We start from the raw sequence: 17,005 nt of genomic DNA on the forward strand, positions 1-17,005 counted from the left end.
AGACGGTGTGGAGTCCCTCCTTGTGAAATGGGGGCAAGGGGTTCAAGTGGGCCTGCTGATTATATACCTGGCTCCCTGCTATGTATCAGCAGCCCTGCCTGAGCTAGCTGACGTGATAGCCGGGGTGGCGGTTGGGACCCCCAGACTTATGGTCTTGGGGGATTTCAACCTTCCATCAGCGGGTGAGACGTCGGCAGTAACTCAGGAGTTCTTGGCTTCCATGACGGCCTTGGACTTGACCCAATTAATTCAGGCCCCCACTCACACGGATGGACACACGCTGGATCTAATTTTTGTCTCTGGCCAGTGGCAGAATGATCTGACAATAGGGGAGATAGTTGTTGAGCCCTTGTCATGGTCAGATCACTCTCTCCTAAGGTTGGACTTCCAGACCGCTCCCCCACGCCACAGGGAGACGGAACCGCCTAGATGGTTCCGTCCCAGGCGACTGATGGACCCTGAGAGGTTCCTGATGGAGCTTGGGCCGTATCCGGAGGATCTGGTCCACGACTCGGTGGAAAGGCAGGCGGCGGCTTGGGAGACAACTGCTGCCGCAGCATTGGACCAAGTCGTGCCTTTGCGGCCTCTGACCCGACGTAGATCTTGACCGGCTCCTTGGTTCACCGAGGGGCTGAGAGAGATGAAACGTCGGAAAAGACGCCTTGAGAGCAGTTGGAGGGCCAGCCGAACCGAATCGGACCGAACACAGGTAAGGATACATCTCAGATCCTACCTAGTGGCGATGAGGGAGTCTAGGACTAACTACTGTGCCTCACTCATTGCGTCATCAGACAATCGCCCGGCCGCCCTCTTCAGGGTGACCCGCTCTCTCCTTCAATTGAGGGGGGGGACCCCCTGGAGGGGAGGGCCGAGGATTTTGCGCAGTATCTGCATGACAAAGTCGCTCGGATCCGGGAAGGCTTGGACTCTGACTGGTTGGCCCAGGGGGAGGAGACAGGAGCAGGTCTTGAGACGGTTGTATGGGAGGGGTTTGACTCTGTTGCTCCTGAAGACGTGGACAGGGTCTTGGGGAGGCTGAATGCAACCACATGTTTATTAGACCCGTGTCCCTCCTGGCTGGTACTGGCAGCCCGGGAGGGGACACGAGCCTGGCTCCAGGGAATTATTAACGCTTCTTTGCGGGAGGGTGTCTTCCNAGCGGGTCTGGCCTAGGGAGAATTTTAAATAGGGACAATTTTAATTCGAATCTTAATAACTATACAGCGACAAATATTTGGTTTTTAATTGGTTTTATGGGGGATGGCGTTTGTGTGTTTTAATATGCTGTAAGCCGCCCTGAGTCCTATAGGGAGAAGGGCGGCATATAAGTTTATGTAAATAAAATAAATAAAATAATAAATAAATAAACCGATTCTGTATTGGACAATTGCTGGCATGCTTCCCAGATGTACCTGGGTATGATGCTTGGGAACATGTGGTTTTCCAGCTCCAATTGTTCTGATTAATGTGGATTATTAGACCCCACCAGGCTCAGTTTGGAAACATAAGTGTTTAATTGCCTTGAAGGAGCATCTACACCAGGGGTCTAGAACTCTACCCTTACAAATGCTACATTAGGACAGGTTTATTCACCTGGAGGCCACAGCATTGGAAGTCTCCATTCACTGAAATAAAAATCTCTAGTCCTTACAATAGTTACCTTGGGAGCTACCACTACTAGCAAGGAGGAGGTGCAACAGTGGTAGAGAGAACAAATACATGGGGAAGTGCAAGCTCCAATCTTGCCCTGGCTGCAGTGGCACCTGTAGCTTGTCCTACAAATTGCAAAGCTGTACTTTAATCTCACTCTGAGTAATTGGCCTCAGTGTCTGCAATGATCTTGATGAATGTAAATACTAAATATGTACTCCTCCATGGCCCTGGAGAAGATTCAAAGTGCCAGGCTAAGATTGCCAAGCTGTTACTCTAATCCCAGCAATTGCTTTCCACTTCTTGGTTATGGACAATTTTGCACCCTCTTTTTCCTTTCCTCCTTGATTCTATCATCCCGCCAGTCTAATTTGTCTTTGTTTTTCTCGTTACACCGAGTGAAATAGGCAGGGATATCTTTGCAAACTTCTTTTGGATTAGACCTCCCCAGCTGAAAGATGTATATAGGGCTTTCTTCCCTTTCTTCCAAGTATTGCTGCAGGCCATATAAAATACATTCCATGGCTGCTTGCAACTTCTAGGCCACAAGTTCGAATGGCCTGATCTGTGTTGAGACCTGGAGAAGGGCAGTGTGTTCCTATTGGTTCTATAAGCATTTTGGGCTTTTTTTCCCTCGACCCTAGTCCATAGAGCAGGGGTCCTCAAACTTGGCCACTTTAAGACTTGTGGACTTCAACTCCCAGAATTCCCCAGCCAGCATGGGAGTTGGAGTCCACAAGTCTTAAAGTAGCCAAGTTTGAGGACCTTTGCCATATAAGCTGAAGAATTCCTGCTTAGGATAGCATAAAACATAATAAAGGAATCAGATTTGTTAAGATTTATTACATTTAGGAAAAAATGACTTAGAAGATACATGTTCAGAGGTCTTTGAAGAATTAATCTTTAACTGAATTAGTGTTGGCTATGATAGTATAGTTTCTAGTTCATGATTTACAAAAATTGTAAATTTTAGCTGAAAAGCACTGTCAAAATAATAAGACATAACAAAATATAACTAGAATGGAATACAAGTATGTCATTTTAAAATTATTCTCATTTGGCACAATCCCATATGTCTTTGCTCAGAAATTGGTTTCCACTATGTTTAATGGGTCTTATTTTGAGGGAAAGGTACATAGAATTCTAATCTGAATTATACATTTGACTATTATTTAACAAAAACATACAGAGCTGATGATTGGCAGAGTATCTTGTTGGTTTATAGATTACCTCACTATGTATCATAAAAACAACTGAACCTTTTTTTAAATCAAGATAAAAGATTGGCTTGCTACACAATCTAATTTATTTCAGATTCTCACGTGCACGGTTCAGGAAATTCATACTCAAGATGTTTCCTATTTTAAACTGGCTTTATACTTATCGCATTACTGAATGGATTCTAGGAGACATACATGCTGGCCTAAATGTAGGGATAGTGCAGGTTTTCCAAGGTAAGTAAGTCCATTTCTCATTTTCTGTTTAAAAGCTTTCAAGGTGGATAATTTTCCAGGCTTTTCCACATATGGAAGTAAAACCTAGAGCAGGAATTCTGGGAGTTGAAGTCCACGAGTCATAAAAGAGCCAAGGTTGCCTACCCCTGACTTAGACTGAAGCTCTCTTTACTGCTCTATAGTAAATAAAAGCATATGGGGTTTGGACTGAGATAACAAAAACAGCCTCTGATAGAGATAGTCCTTGACATATGACCACAATTGAGCCCAAAATTTCTGTTGCTAAGTGAGAAAGTTGTTAAGTGAATTTTGCCCCGTTTTACGACCTTTCTTGCCACAGTTGTTAAGTTGTGAAGTGAATCTGGTTTCCCCCTTTGACTTTGTCAAAACGTCACAAAAGATGCAGCTGTCATAAATCTAAGTCAGTTGCCAAGCATCTGAATTTTGATCATGTGACCACAGGGATGCCACAGTGGGGTTGTAAGTGAAAAACAGTGTGTGAAAAAGGTCATAAGTCACTTTTTTCAGTGCCGTTGTAACTTTGAACAGTCACTAAATGAACTGTTGTAAGTCGAGGACTACCTGAGTTTAAAAACTAGGAATCTGTAAAGGAAAAGACACCTTCAGCTAAGTTCAATTCAATAGATGTAATGATTACATCTATACTAACCTATAAAACAAAGGATTTTTTTTGTACCTGAAATAATGAAACAAGAATTAATATAATGGATTTCTTTTTTTTTCAATGTATATTAAAATGAAGTAGCGGTATAAACAAAAACATTTCTGATTCAAAAATTAATATTCTTTAGTATCAATTGTCCGTAAAAATGGAATCCTTTTACGTGCTTCAAGATTTGCTCATACATTATTAAAGAACGTCTGAATGTAGGCTATGATGCACTAGAATCAGTATCACAGAAAAAAGAGGTTTTCTTTGTGTGCTTACTCCAGATATAGCAACAGGAAGTATATAGCTTGGGACCTGCTAATTGTACTTTTCATCTTACAATCATCAATGTTTCTGACAAGCTCACCAGATATATGATTGGTTCTTAGTTCTAGTTCTAATGGAAATAAAAATTGCTGCCTTCCAATTAACTTGAGACAGCAATGGGCACGGAGCCACCATTCCCTTGTCCCTCTTCTCTCCAACAACTGTGTACATATAAAATGTTATTTCAGGACCATACTTCATATATTTGACTCTGATCCATGAAACCTGCATAATGAAATGGCAGCATAAGAGTCCAAAGGGTTTTTGAAGTTAAAATACCATGGCTGTTCTAGTGGAAATGCTTGTTTTGTGTGTTTGCAGCAACTGAGATCGTTCAAGTTTTGAAGCATGTCTAGTAGTACTGGTGGTGACAGTACTAACATACATTTTATTACATTTAACATGTTTACATTCTACCCTTTTTCCAGGCAAGGGTTTGCCTATTTTGTTCTCACTAGACATTGGTATATCCAAGACCACTAATGGATAGTCATGATTAAGTGAATAACTGAGGCTAAATCTTATCTGTGTCCAAAGTGCTCCTTCAGATCATCCTGAAGCTATTCCAGTCATTCTGAAGCTATACCAGGCTTGCAAATAATCAAGAAAAGGTTGATTAAAAACTCACTCGAATCCAGCTCCACCTCGTTTTGCCCCTTGCCCACTGCTGGAAGAACATAAGAAAATACAATAATTGGGCTCCTTAGATTCCCCTTTATGTGTCATTAACAAGATAGTCGGAGGGAAAGATATAGGCAACATCCAGAGAGATTTAGAAGAGGAAAAAAAGCAGGCTTTTTACTTAGATACATCTTGCCAGTGGTGGATGCTCTTCCCAGAAAACAGTGCCATATGAAGATTGATTGGCTCATCATGAGCCATCAAGTTGGAGTGGACTCTTAATGACCATAATTTGTCCTCAGCCTGATCTTTCGGGTCTTCCAGTAATACAGTCATTGTCACTGGTTGTCCTCTTCTCTTTCCTCCCATCTTTCCCAGAGTTATAGATTTCTAGAGCGAGGTCTAAGTCATATGGATAACAGATTATTTATTAGAATAAGAAATTATAATAAAATAGGGCAGGTTGGATTATCCTTCTCTACAAATGGGCAATGAACTTTTTGCTTTGTATCAGTTTTGAGAGAATATTTTAAAATATGCATTCCTTATAGGATTATCAGGAATAGCATTGACCGGATTACCAATTCCAGTTATAAATAATTTTTATTCTGCATTTTGCTGCTCTTTAATATATGTTATATTTGGAACTTCACAACATATGTCTATTGGTAAGTACTATGCTATCTGTTCATTCCATTTAAAGGTATATGGGGTTATTTGTCATTAGAAGTGATGTACTGATTCATTAAAAAAAACTTGTTTTTGTTAATTTATACTTTCAAACATATTGACTTTTATTTCATATTTATCTCTTAAGTCTTCTGTTAATACCATATTTTTATTAGCTGTCATCAAATAATTCACAAAGCTAAAGAAAACTGTATAAATATTTTAAAAAGCGACTATATCAAGTTTGATTTATCTATTCAATCAGTTTTATTAAAAAATCATGATTCTTGTAAGTTCTCCATGATTCTTCTCTTAGCAGTATTTTACACTTGTTTCAATTTAAATAGGTGAGTTTATTTGTAAAAGTTTGGAAGTTAAATAGATGATTTCTCTCTTTGTAATTTCTCTTCGTAATTACTCTGTGTGAGAAGAATAAACTGTAAAGGGCTGTTCTCTGAAATCCAGACATAATTGCTGGTAAAAGTAGGTCTCTTACCATTTTCAGGCTCCAAAAAGACCTCTATTTCAGACAGCCAAGTGCAACAGCAAATCACAGCTCTCCAAATGCTTAACTCTTTACTCCTCACTTGATTTGACGATTTGTCAAAAGATTCTCAGACATGACTTGGCTAGATGAGCATCTGTTTTCCAAAACAAAAATGAAGCTTTAAACCCAAGAGTTGATTGTCTATTGCAGTACAATGAAGTCAGAACCTTTGTATATAATTTTGCTGCAAATTCTAGGCTTTTCCCTATGTTCTTTCTAAGTTAATGAATACTTGATTTATTGGCCTTGGGTAACTGAGAAATGTTTATATAATGATTCTCTAGCCTAGGAAATGACTGACTCTTGCTTTGCCAACTTCAATGATTATACTTTGGAAGAGAAAAGAAAGCTACATACACATTTCTACTCTCATTTCCACTCTGCTGCACCTTAGTTAATAGACCTGTCTTTTTGGCAGCTGTCTGAGAATCAAAAGTGATTATTCATCAAGTACATTTCTGATAGTTTTTTTAACAAGATTTATTGAGATGAATGAGATGAGCTTACAATATTTCTAGCAAATGAACTATTTTCAGTTTAGAACCAATTCAGCTCCATATATATGCCCTCTACAATCCACAATATGAGATATAAAATAATGAATGTAAGTTATAGAAGGCTTCCTATGTCCTTTCCTATTCTGGGATTCTACAATTCCACATTTCCTGAGCCCTTGATAGCTAAATACTGCTAATTTATTAGATATTGGTGACTGCTAATAATGAATAAATGTGTAAATGATTAGTTCTTTCTGATAGTTCAGTGGCATTTTATGGGCCAGTAAATGAATATTGAAAAAGATAGGGAGCATCCTATTAAACAAAAGTACCCTCTATACGCCTTTTCCTTCAAGAGAATGGAAATTCAGTTTTTTCAGCAAATAAAATTATTATAATTCCTTTTGTGTGTATCTTCCCAATCTCTTCATGTTAAAAAAACTTTTGAAGTTATACTTAATTTTTTAATCTCAAATTAACCCCAAATTAAATATGAGCATTTGAATTATTTTATGTACCTTTCGTCGTATAATAACAACTTGTAGTTTGAGGGCATCATTTGACAAGTTACATGTCCTAAGGTGACGTGCATCTCCAGCCAATGAAATTCTATTTTTAAATATTCATCAGTTTATTTCCTATTTATGGTTTCCATATTGTTTATATGATATCACCGTTCCACTTAGCATAGCTTATATGCATAGCTTGTATAGATGCATAGTCAATGACATTTTTTAAGATCTGTTCCCTATTATCAAGTTTTCTGAATTTCAATGCTTATATTACTCTTTGTATTATCATTTCTATGAACCAGTTTATGTCATTTTTGCAAACAAATAACAATAACCCAGGATAGTAAGGGACAGCAAAAGTACTGTGAAAAATTGTGAAAACGAAAGCAGATTAAACAACAATTATTTTGACACTTTATAGAAACCAGACAGGTTGGGGTTGAGAAGATATCACAGTCTCATACTCCTTATTGCCAAAAGTGTTTCCAGTGATGTCTGCAGGGAGAGATGTCAAATTGGTCAGTCTGATGAAACCAATATCATGCCATCACGACACAAGCACTCATTTATAGGTGCATTGTGACATGTCCGTCGAAACGTTGCACAGCTTATAGCATTAGAGCATGATATCACTTTGTTGTTTTGATGAAAGCAATCCAAACTGGAGATGCCTGGGATTGTCTCTTGATCCTAGATAGTAAAAAGCAAAGTATTTAATCGAATGCCACTAGTCTGTAAACTCCATAAATCTCTTGATTTAAATCTCTCGATTGAAATAAAAGTTATACGATACCAGTTTACAGGAGCTATATAGCTTCGGGGGTAGGGTTGCCAGGTCAGGTGATAAACTCACCTGTCAGGTGAAAAAAGTGTAATACAAGTGATAAAAAAAAGTGTTTTATCACCTGTAAAAAAATAAGTTTTCGAAATACTACTTTACCATGCATTAGATTTCGACATGTCAGATGAAAAAAATGATGAATTGGGGGGGGGGGGCGAACAGGCGATAAAAAACCTTCGTCTGGACCGTTGGGATTTCGGGGGTTGACTAATGGTGAACATGAGTTGGCGCTGGGTGTGCTTAGGTTAGGATCAGGCTCTAGCCAGCTGACAAACGTTAACACAGAGTTCCTGTAAATCTGGTTAATCTCTCTGGTGATGATTTATAGACAACGGTTTGGGCATCACTGTTGCTGAGTGCCCAGTGATGTAACTTCTGACATCAGAATACCAGAAGAAATAATAGGCAGAGAAGCAGTTTATCTGTTGGTTTGTTGATTTGTTTATAACCTGCCTTTATTATTTTTTTTATAAATAATTTAAGGCAGTGAATATAACCAATACTATTTCCTCCTTCTATTTTGCCCCAACAACCCTGTGAGGTGAGGTGAACTGAGAGAGAGTGACTGTCCCAAAGTGACCCAGCCAGGTTTCATGCCTAAGGCGGCCCTGGAAATCACACTCTCCTGGTTTCTAGCCGGGTGCCTTACCAGGGGTAGGCCACCTTGGCTCTTTTATGACTCATGGACTTCAACTCCCAGAAGTTGAAGTCCTGCTGGCTCAGGAATTCTGGGAGTTGAAGTCCATGAGTCATAAAAGAGCCAAGGTGGCCTACCCCTGCACTAGACCAAACTGGTATTCTGAAAGCATTTTATACTTCAGGGTCTTTAGAGAAATGATGAGAATTACCTTGTGACCATTAATATGTAGCTGAATTTATATTGGCTTTGGCTTTTATCTTGAATTTCTGCTTTTTGGCAACAGGTTCTTTCAGCATTCTTAATGCAATGGCAGCCAATTTTCAGAGTAGTCTTAATTTCAGAATAAAGTTACCAATTAATGGCAGTTTGGTCAACGTTTCTGATGAAACTTTTATGCAAAATTATATGGAAGCAGTAACTCACACTGCATCTACTACATTTTTAGTTGGGATTATTCAGGTAGGAAACACACTTGAATTATCTTTTTTTTTCTTGTCATATTTTTATTTGTTTATTCTAAACGCTTTAATGCCACGTCAGTTAAGTTAATAATACTGTATGTGTATGTGTATGTTTATGTTTATATTTATGTGTATGTGTGTCAATGGGGAATAATAGTGACAAGGACACTAATCTTATTTTTGGGAATAACTGATTCTATAGGAGTGAGAGCTCTGGCAGAAAATGCTGACTTTTAAGTTTCCTCCATCTCACCTCACGTAGAGTGGAAACTCTTGATATTTTCAAAGACAGAATAAACATGCAATATCATGTAATAGATACCTATTTGAACACAAAAGTTGAATGAAAGTTAAATCAGCTGATATTTTGCCTGAAGACACTGAAATCATTCAAGAGTTCACCAGAATTATGCAAGGTTTCAGTTATTTCACATGAAAACTCATAAGATTTCATCCAAGATAATTATTATTTGGTAAAATTTCACCAATTTTGTTTGTATGTTTTTTTGGTATTGCTGGCCAGGAAGAACTACCGGCCCTTGACTTCAACTTATCTCAGAACATTGACTAATTTGGAGGCATAAAACAGATGATTTTTTTCCGCACTTGCAAAATATTCACTTAGAGAAATAGTATAGCTTCTTTAAATTTCAGGTGTATAATAGCAAACTCCTGCAGAAATAGGGCAGCTACCTGTATATGTTTTCTTTAAAATCCCTTTCCCCCCCTATTTTAACCATCTCTTTTGTTCCTTCCAGCTACTTTTGGGCATCATTGGCTTGGGATTTGTCACAACATATGTCTCAGAGAGTCTCATGAATGCTTACCTTACAGCAGCAGCATTACATGTGATTATATCTCAGTTCTCTTTCATCTTTGGAATTGTAATTGATTTTCATGCAGGCCCATTGTCATTTTTTTATGTGAGTAAAACCGCTATTTTTAACTTTCCTCTTTCTTGACAAGAATGGGGAGAAATAGAAGTCAGTATTAACGTATTTTCCATGAAGAGTGAAAGATACTAGTTAAAAGTTTTATCAAATTCCTTCATTTGAAATGATATAATAACAAGCGGTCACAATACACATGAGAAATCCTAATTCTCACCAGGGACTTAACTTTCCCATTTTAAGGCATTATTATTTTCTTTATGACATGTCACTGACTTTCTTAAAACAGTGAGGACAAATCAACCCCCTTTAAGCATGGTGGTACTTAATTTCTGAATAATATCAAAGAAGTATAGCGCAAGGGTCTTCATTACCAGGTCGGGTTATTTGAGGGACTCCAGTGGCATTTACTTGCCCCATTAGACTCAGCAGAAGAAACTAATTGTGGGTAGTGTGTATCCACAGAGTAGTGTCATTTGGTAGCACCCAGGACGAGGGCCTTCTCTGCTGCCCTATGGAAAATAATTACCTCTAAGACTGGCTGGCCTCTGGAAGAACCTTCTAGAAGGGTTTGAAGACCTGGTTTTGCTATCTGGCCCAAGGATTAAAGAATGGCGTGAAACCCATGAAATGCTTTTTAGTTCTTAATTGTTTTTAATGTTTGTCTTGTTTATATGGCTCTTTTTATTATTATTTATGTTTTGTACTGTTTATTATTTAATTGTAAGCTCCCCAGAGTCATCTGCGTGAGACAGGCAGCTATATTTATTTCTGAAGCAGAAAACTATGTCATTTAAAAGACTATGTTGATGTTTACCTTGATATTATTAGCAGCAAATTAACATTCAAGAATTAATTCTGAACATTTTGCTGACATTTTCTTTTTTTCAGAATTTGGTATACTACTGCATGGGTCTCCCTAAAGCAAATTCCACCAGTATCCTGCTGTTTTTGCTTTCTTTACTATTGCTGAGAGTCAGCAAATGCATTAAAATAACTTATAAACATTATCCGATTGAGTTTCCAATGGAACTTGTTTTGGTAAATATCTGACATTTTTCAACAAAATTACATTTATGCCCCCAAAGTGACAGTTTTGTAAATGACTTCAAGTCATAGAGGGATCCATGAAATAGTTTCCTTCAAACATTGTGTTTATTTAGTACAGAACTGCATTTTAAGAATTTTGCTATTCCTTTATTTTGGATATATTATATTGGCCTTAAGTTCTCCACAAAGAAGGATAAGGAAATGCTACATCTGAAAAAAGCATTGTCCCTTATTATAATTTATTTCAGGTCCTCTGATAAAATAGAGGAATTTGTTTTATCACATTCCTCAAATTCAGGGGACACCACATCATCCCTTCTTTGCCTTCATTGCAGTGAGAGTAAGAACATTTTGCTCATGATTCTGATAAACCCAATTTTATCTAATAGTGTTATGGTCTATTATTGTCCTTAGAAATGCATTCTTGGGAAATGGAGATTTAAACATTAAACATTCCACCTTAAGCTTCAGTATCAGAGAAACTTGCTGTGGGGCAAAATGCTTTTCTGACCATGAAACTGTTTTTTCCCTCCCAATACTAATCTTTGCACAGGTGATTGTGTCCTACTATTTGTAGTAACTAATCAAAAGTCTGTCTTGTTTGGCATTATACCACTGAATATTATTAGTGTCTATTTCAATGTCTGGCCAAAACAGGACAATTATTCGTCCATAATGCCAAGATAGATATTGACATTGTAATTGCCATTAATCAAGGCTGAATTTGAGGGTATACAAATGTAATATAGAAATAAATTTAAATAAATATTATTCATCTCAAATAATATAGAATGCATTTTTTTTCTTTTACAGATCATTGTATTTACAATGCTTTCTACCCAAACTCATCTACATGCTGAATCCAGTCAGGGAGTTTTTACAGTGACTCCCCACAAGTATGTAATCTAAATCTAATATTATGTATCTTTCATACATGTATAAATATGTACTTATCATACTATTCCCTTTCAGGTTAAGATATGCAGAGTGGGGTAAAGGAAGAAAAAATAATAAACCCCCAAAATTAAAATAACGAAATAAGAAAGAGGAAAGGAAATAATGTTGAAATTGAAGAACTGGGTACAGAAGTATTCTTGGTAATAATACACCAGCTTAAAATTCCTGTGAAACATTTACCAACGCATGAACCTGAAATCTTATTCTTATAAATATTTCAATTTTGTCACTCAAATCTACATTGCCGTCTCTATTTGTGGCCATGTGCATGCCAACAGCATTTAGTCAAGCCAACAGTGTTGAAATATTCTGCATAATTTCTCTTTGAGAGGTACCCGATGAGGACAGGAGTTGAACAGTGTAAAGATTCTTTGTTCTAGCCATCAGTGTCATGTGTGGACTATCAGTATTCATAATGAGCCACAATTACTGCATGCTTCTTAAAATGAGCTAAGAATAATAATGTATTATTTTATTTTACTTATCAAATTTATTTGCTATTTATCCCACGGTTCAGGCAACTCTAAAATGACTCTTTAGTACTGTGTAAAATGTCAAAATTGATCTCTGAAAGTTGCTTTGGAAGACATGGAGATGTCTGTGTAACACCTTAAAACACCTCTCTCCTTTCCAGGATTACATGGCAGCTGGGAAGAGTAGTTGTGTGACCTCTGGAAAAGAGACAACTGCTTTAATGAGTGCAGGGTGGTGTTGTGTTCACTATCCAAAGCACACTTTGGATATGAAATTTAAAGTGTTGCCCAAACCTTCTATGTTCTACTAGAGAAAAAATATTGTCCACTGCTCAATTTAAACTTTTAAATTATTTAAAGTTTATTTGTCTTAGTTTTCAGAAAAGGTTTCTAAGATAGCTAACAATAGGTGCATAAAATTCAGTGTTTGAAACCCAAGCAAGCACACATTTATTATTTATTATTAGCACTACTTGCTTGGTGCACAAAATTGTAGGTTGAAAGAGATGGTAATAAATCAGTAAAAAAATAGAGCTACAGCTTATGTATCCTAATCAGAGTGTTCAAGTATGTTCTCTACGTAGGACTGAAGTATCTCTTTTGTTTCAGGTTTCTGAAGCCTACACTACCTGTTTTCTCAAAACTGGACAAACTTATATTACATGCTTCATCTCTGGCAATAGTAAGCTACTTCCTTCTCATTTTTGTGGGAAAGAAGTATGCAAGTATTCACAACTATCACATCAGACACACTCAGGTAATAGTTATATTTCGGACGGCAGAAACTTCAAGAAATTGATGGAGCTCTGTGAGAATAAAGCAATTATAATTAAATATACTTTTCCATAGATTTGTAGGGTCTATGGAAGGAATGCAACTCTGCAGTTGCTATTTGTCTCCAAGGACATTATGGATACATTGGGACACACTGAGATAAATATGAAAAACAAAGCAATTCTTCACTAATTTAACTGATCAGTCAAAAGCCTTTGCATAGCTTCCTCTGGTGTACCAGTTGGACACTTTTCTGGAGCAGGAGGCCCTCCAGACAGTCATTCCTGCCCTAGCCACCTCACAACTTGACTGTTGCAATGCATTTTATGTGGAGCAAATCCTCAGAAGCTTCAATTGGTCTAAAATGCAGCAGCATGGGCAGTGACTAGTATGCATCATCCGCTATGTTTATGGTTGCGATTTAAGGTGCTGGCTTTGACCTATAAAGCACCATGTGGCAGAGGAATTGTAATTTGAAGAAATATCTATCTCCTGTGATGTCTGTCAGCCAATACAAACTAATAAGGTTGGCACACTTTGGTCCCTTCAACTAAACAGTGTCATCTTTCAGGAGTCTGAAGGTGTGTCTCCTCTGTTGTGAGGCCTGCCCCCAGAATGAGCTCCCCCCCCCGATATCCAGGTGGCTCTCACTAATAAGTGTTCCATAGCGCTTTGAAGACCTGGCTCTTCCCACATCATGGCCAGATTTGCCATCTTGTATTTTATCTGCTTTCCTATTTTTTGTTGGTTTGGTTTAAAATTGTATTGCATGTTAATCTATTTACTATATTACAAGCCGCCTAAAGTTGTTTGGAGTCAGGCAGACCTAAATTAAATAAATTAAATTAAGTAAGTCCCTGTGGCTACTCATGATTAAAAGTGTGACAGCATCAGTAATGCAATTAAACTATTCTGAAAGACTTTAAGTCTATTACATCATATAAAATCATATCAAAGTTACAAGTCCAAAAAGGAACAACAACAACAAAAGTAATTGCCCATTAAAACTATGGCTTTATGTATTAGAACAGAGATATTAATGGAAATCTAGTTCTTGGTCATGCTGGCTGGGGAATTCTGTCAGTTGAAGTCCACACATCTTAAACTTGCCAAGGTTGAGAAACACTGGACTATACTGTACACATTTTGAACATGATTAGGCAGAAGTCCCTCCACACCCACAGTGGTATGTCAACAACAACAATTGCAGATAGAACTTGGCAAACCAAGCCCACCTCCTTCTGAACATGCATTGCACATATTACATACATATAAAAAGGAATGGGACGTTGGTTGCTGAAGTCACGCCCACCATTGTGATGCTGTTGATTCTCCCTGTGGATTTCTCTGAGTGCTCCAGGCATTATTCAAATATAAGCATATTCAAGAAAGCAATAGGAGCCATTTTTCCAAAAAGGGAAAAAAATGATTTAAGAGATAAATTAACTGTAATGACTGAATGTCTCCCTAAAACAGCAACACCTTTTGGTTACAAATGATAAGAATATATTGATATTTTGAAGTTTGTCATCCTGATTTTTTTCTAGTGGAAACTATTTGTAGTACATACTGTATGTTTCACAGTACAGTAATCTGAATACCAGTCGGTTTATCTTTATTTATCATGCACAGGATTTAATAGCAATTGGGCTATGCAATGTCTTCAGTTCATTTTTTAAGACTTTTTCTGTCAGCTGTGCAATTTCTACAACTGTTATTCAGGAGAAGACTGGTGGAAAAACACAGGTGAGTTAGATCCAGTGCTTGTTTCAGATACTGATTTAGGTGTATTTGTTAGAACATGGTTTTCTCTGTTGTTTGAACCATGCAAAGGGGGTGCTTTACAGAGTTTGATAGCATGAGCAAATGATTAAATAACTACAGCATTTGAAAATTTGTATTGTCACTTCAAAGGCTGCCCTAAGTGCATTATTATCAGTCCCAGTGGAGGTGTTGTCTGCATCAGCAGTCTTGGGCAGAAATATTTTTAACTCCATTAGGCTTCTTTAGTTACACTTACATGTTTGCAAATTGACCCATCATAAATTTTGATTAGCATTATTATAAAATATAATTGTATTTAAGCCAGAAGAATAGGTGAACTTTCCTTCAGATCAAGCTCATTGGTAACTTCATTGACATGTTTTCTTGGCAATGTTTTACAGTTGTCCTCTTTCAAGGTGTCTTTTTGACTTCTCAGCATAACTCATTAGTGTGATGTTCCTCAGTCTCTCATCCCAAAAATAACAAGGCTGGTAACATTTGCGTCCTTGAAATCAAGAAATATTGACCAAGTACACTATTGCCATCTAGGCAGATGTTAAAAATATAACAAGAATTACATGTTATAGTTTTTAAAAACATTTAAATAATAGATGAAGAAACAGATGAAGAAACAGAAATAGCAATGGTTCTCAATCTGGGGGCGGGGGGCATGAGTGTCCGTGAAGGCTTGAAGAAATGTTATGATTTAAATCTTGAGTTAAGTCTTGGGTGTCCGTGGCCATGGTCCATGGCCACAAAAGGTATTTAAAGGGAGTCCATGGTGAAGAAAAGATTGAGAACTAGTGGCCTAGAGAATTTTTAAGAATTTGCTATTCAGTATGTAAGGGATGAGGCAATTGGTCCAATATTGAACCAAGAAATACACTATCTAGTTTGTAAACTCTGGAAAATCACTAGATAGTAGTGAAAAAAAGCTATAGAAAATATCAACCAAAGCTAACACTATCAAACTGGCTGAACCGATGTGGCAAGATTGGTGCACTCCAGGTTCCTTTGGTTTCACAATAGCATCTATTGGAAAACAGGCCTTCTTTGTAGCAGCACCTGCCTTCTGAAATGAGCCTTTCCCCCCCCCCATTCAAATGGCCTCTACTCTTATTTGTGTTTCAAACACCCCTGAACACCTGGCCCTTTGTCCAGGCCATTTTTCTTTTTTCTTTGTTTCCCTCCAATTTTGCCATTTCTGCCACCTTTATTTTTATTTTGCTTTTATTTATTTATGATTTTTTTTAACATAACTGAAACAGGAATTTTTATAGGTTTTATTAATTATTAATTTAGTATTCACATTTATTAATGTGAACCCAGACCACATGTTGTTTACTAAGCTTTAATGATTGTAATTTTTAAAAATTATTTATGAAATTTTTATTCCTCCTATAAGGCGACTCTGGGCCTTCTTTGTTAATTCCTTGTTTTTAAGTGAATTTGTAACCCACCCAGTCACTTGGAGTCAAGCAGCATACACATTTAATAAATTATTATTATTACTATGGTTGGTTGCATAGTCAGTCACATATTTAGACTGGATTTGGCATTTCTGTCCACCTATCAAGTCCTTCTCAAGAACTTGGATCTGCAGATGTTGTTGTTTAATAATATTAAAAGTATTGTCAAATATATAAGCTGTTCCAAGTGAAGTTGCATTTTGCAATTGACTGATAGTGATTTTGTCAGTGCCGATGGGGTACAAGTGGTGCTCCAAATGTTTTGGAATTGAACCACATCTTTGCTTTCTTTTGTCAAATCATTCTAATGCTTTCTCCAGGTCTTTGTATATTATTACCGGTATTATGTTTTGTTGCCTAATAATCCAGATGTTTAGACTGGATGTAACATTTTTATCCACCTATCGAGTCCTTCCTAAAGAGCTGGGGTAGGCATTGTTTCATAGTGTTAAATGTATCGTTCCCATATCATCTGCCATCTAGTTGTCTCCTGGATTTTGCATCTGGATATGGTTTTCTGGTTCAATCAAATTCTCAAAATTTGAAGTATTCTCCCTTCTAAAATGGTAAATGAAATTGTGTGACACTCTTCTCCAATGAATAAACCTAAAAAATAAACACACAATGTACATGGTAACAATTACATTTTGATCTACATATCACTACCTCCTATTAGCTTGGGCAGGCAAAATGAGAAATAAAGGGCAGGGTACAGATAAATCATGAGTGCTGCTAAAAA

General features: G+C 37.3%; 1 protein-coding gene across 1 annotated transcript in view; it reads left to right on the forward strand.

Moving 5' to 3' along the window:
- SLC26A8 (solute carrier family 26 member 8) overlaps window positions 1–17,005 on the forward strand; it is a 40,899-nt gene that overhangs the window by 9,255 nt on the left and 14,639 nt on the right. The window contains exons 4-11 of the mRNA XM_029283126.1: window positions 2,965–3,104; window positions 5,274–5,390; window positions 8,712–8,887; window positions 9,648–9,812; window positions 10,671–10,820; window positions 11,643–11,725; window positions 12,869–13,016; window positions 14,666–14,779. Of these exons, the coding sequence (XP_029138959.1) occupies window positions 2,965–3,104; window positions 5,274–5,390; window positions 8,712–8,887; window positions 9,648–9,812; window positions 10,671–10,820; window positions 11,643–11,725; window positions 12,869–13,016; window positions 14,666–14,779 (1,093 nt within the window). The remainder of the gene's footprint in view (window positions 1–2,964; window positions 3,105–5,273; window positions 5,391–8,711; window positions 8,888–9,647; window positions 9,813–10,670; window positions 10,821–11,642; window positions 11,726–12,868; window positions 13,017–14,665; window positions 14,780–17,005) is intronic.

Source organism: Protobothrops mucrosquamatus, unplaced genomic scaffold, assembly GCF_001527695.2.
Source record: "Protobothrops mucrosquamatus isolate PMUCROS unplaced genomic scaffold, P.Mucros_1.0 scaffold24, whole genome shotgun sequence".
Lineage (NCBI taxonomy): Eukaryota > Metazoa > Chordata > Lepidosauria > Squamata > Viperidae > Protobothrops > Protobothrops mucrosquamatus.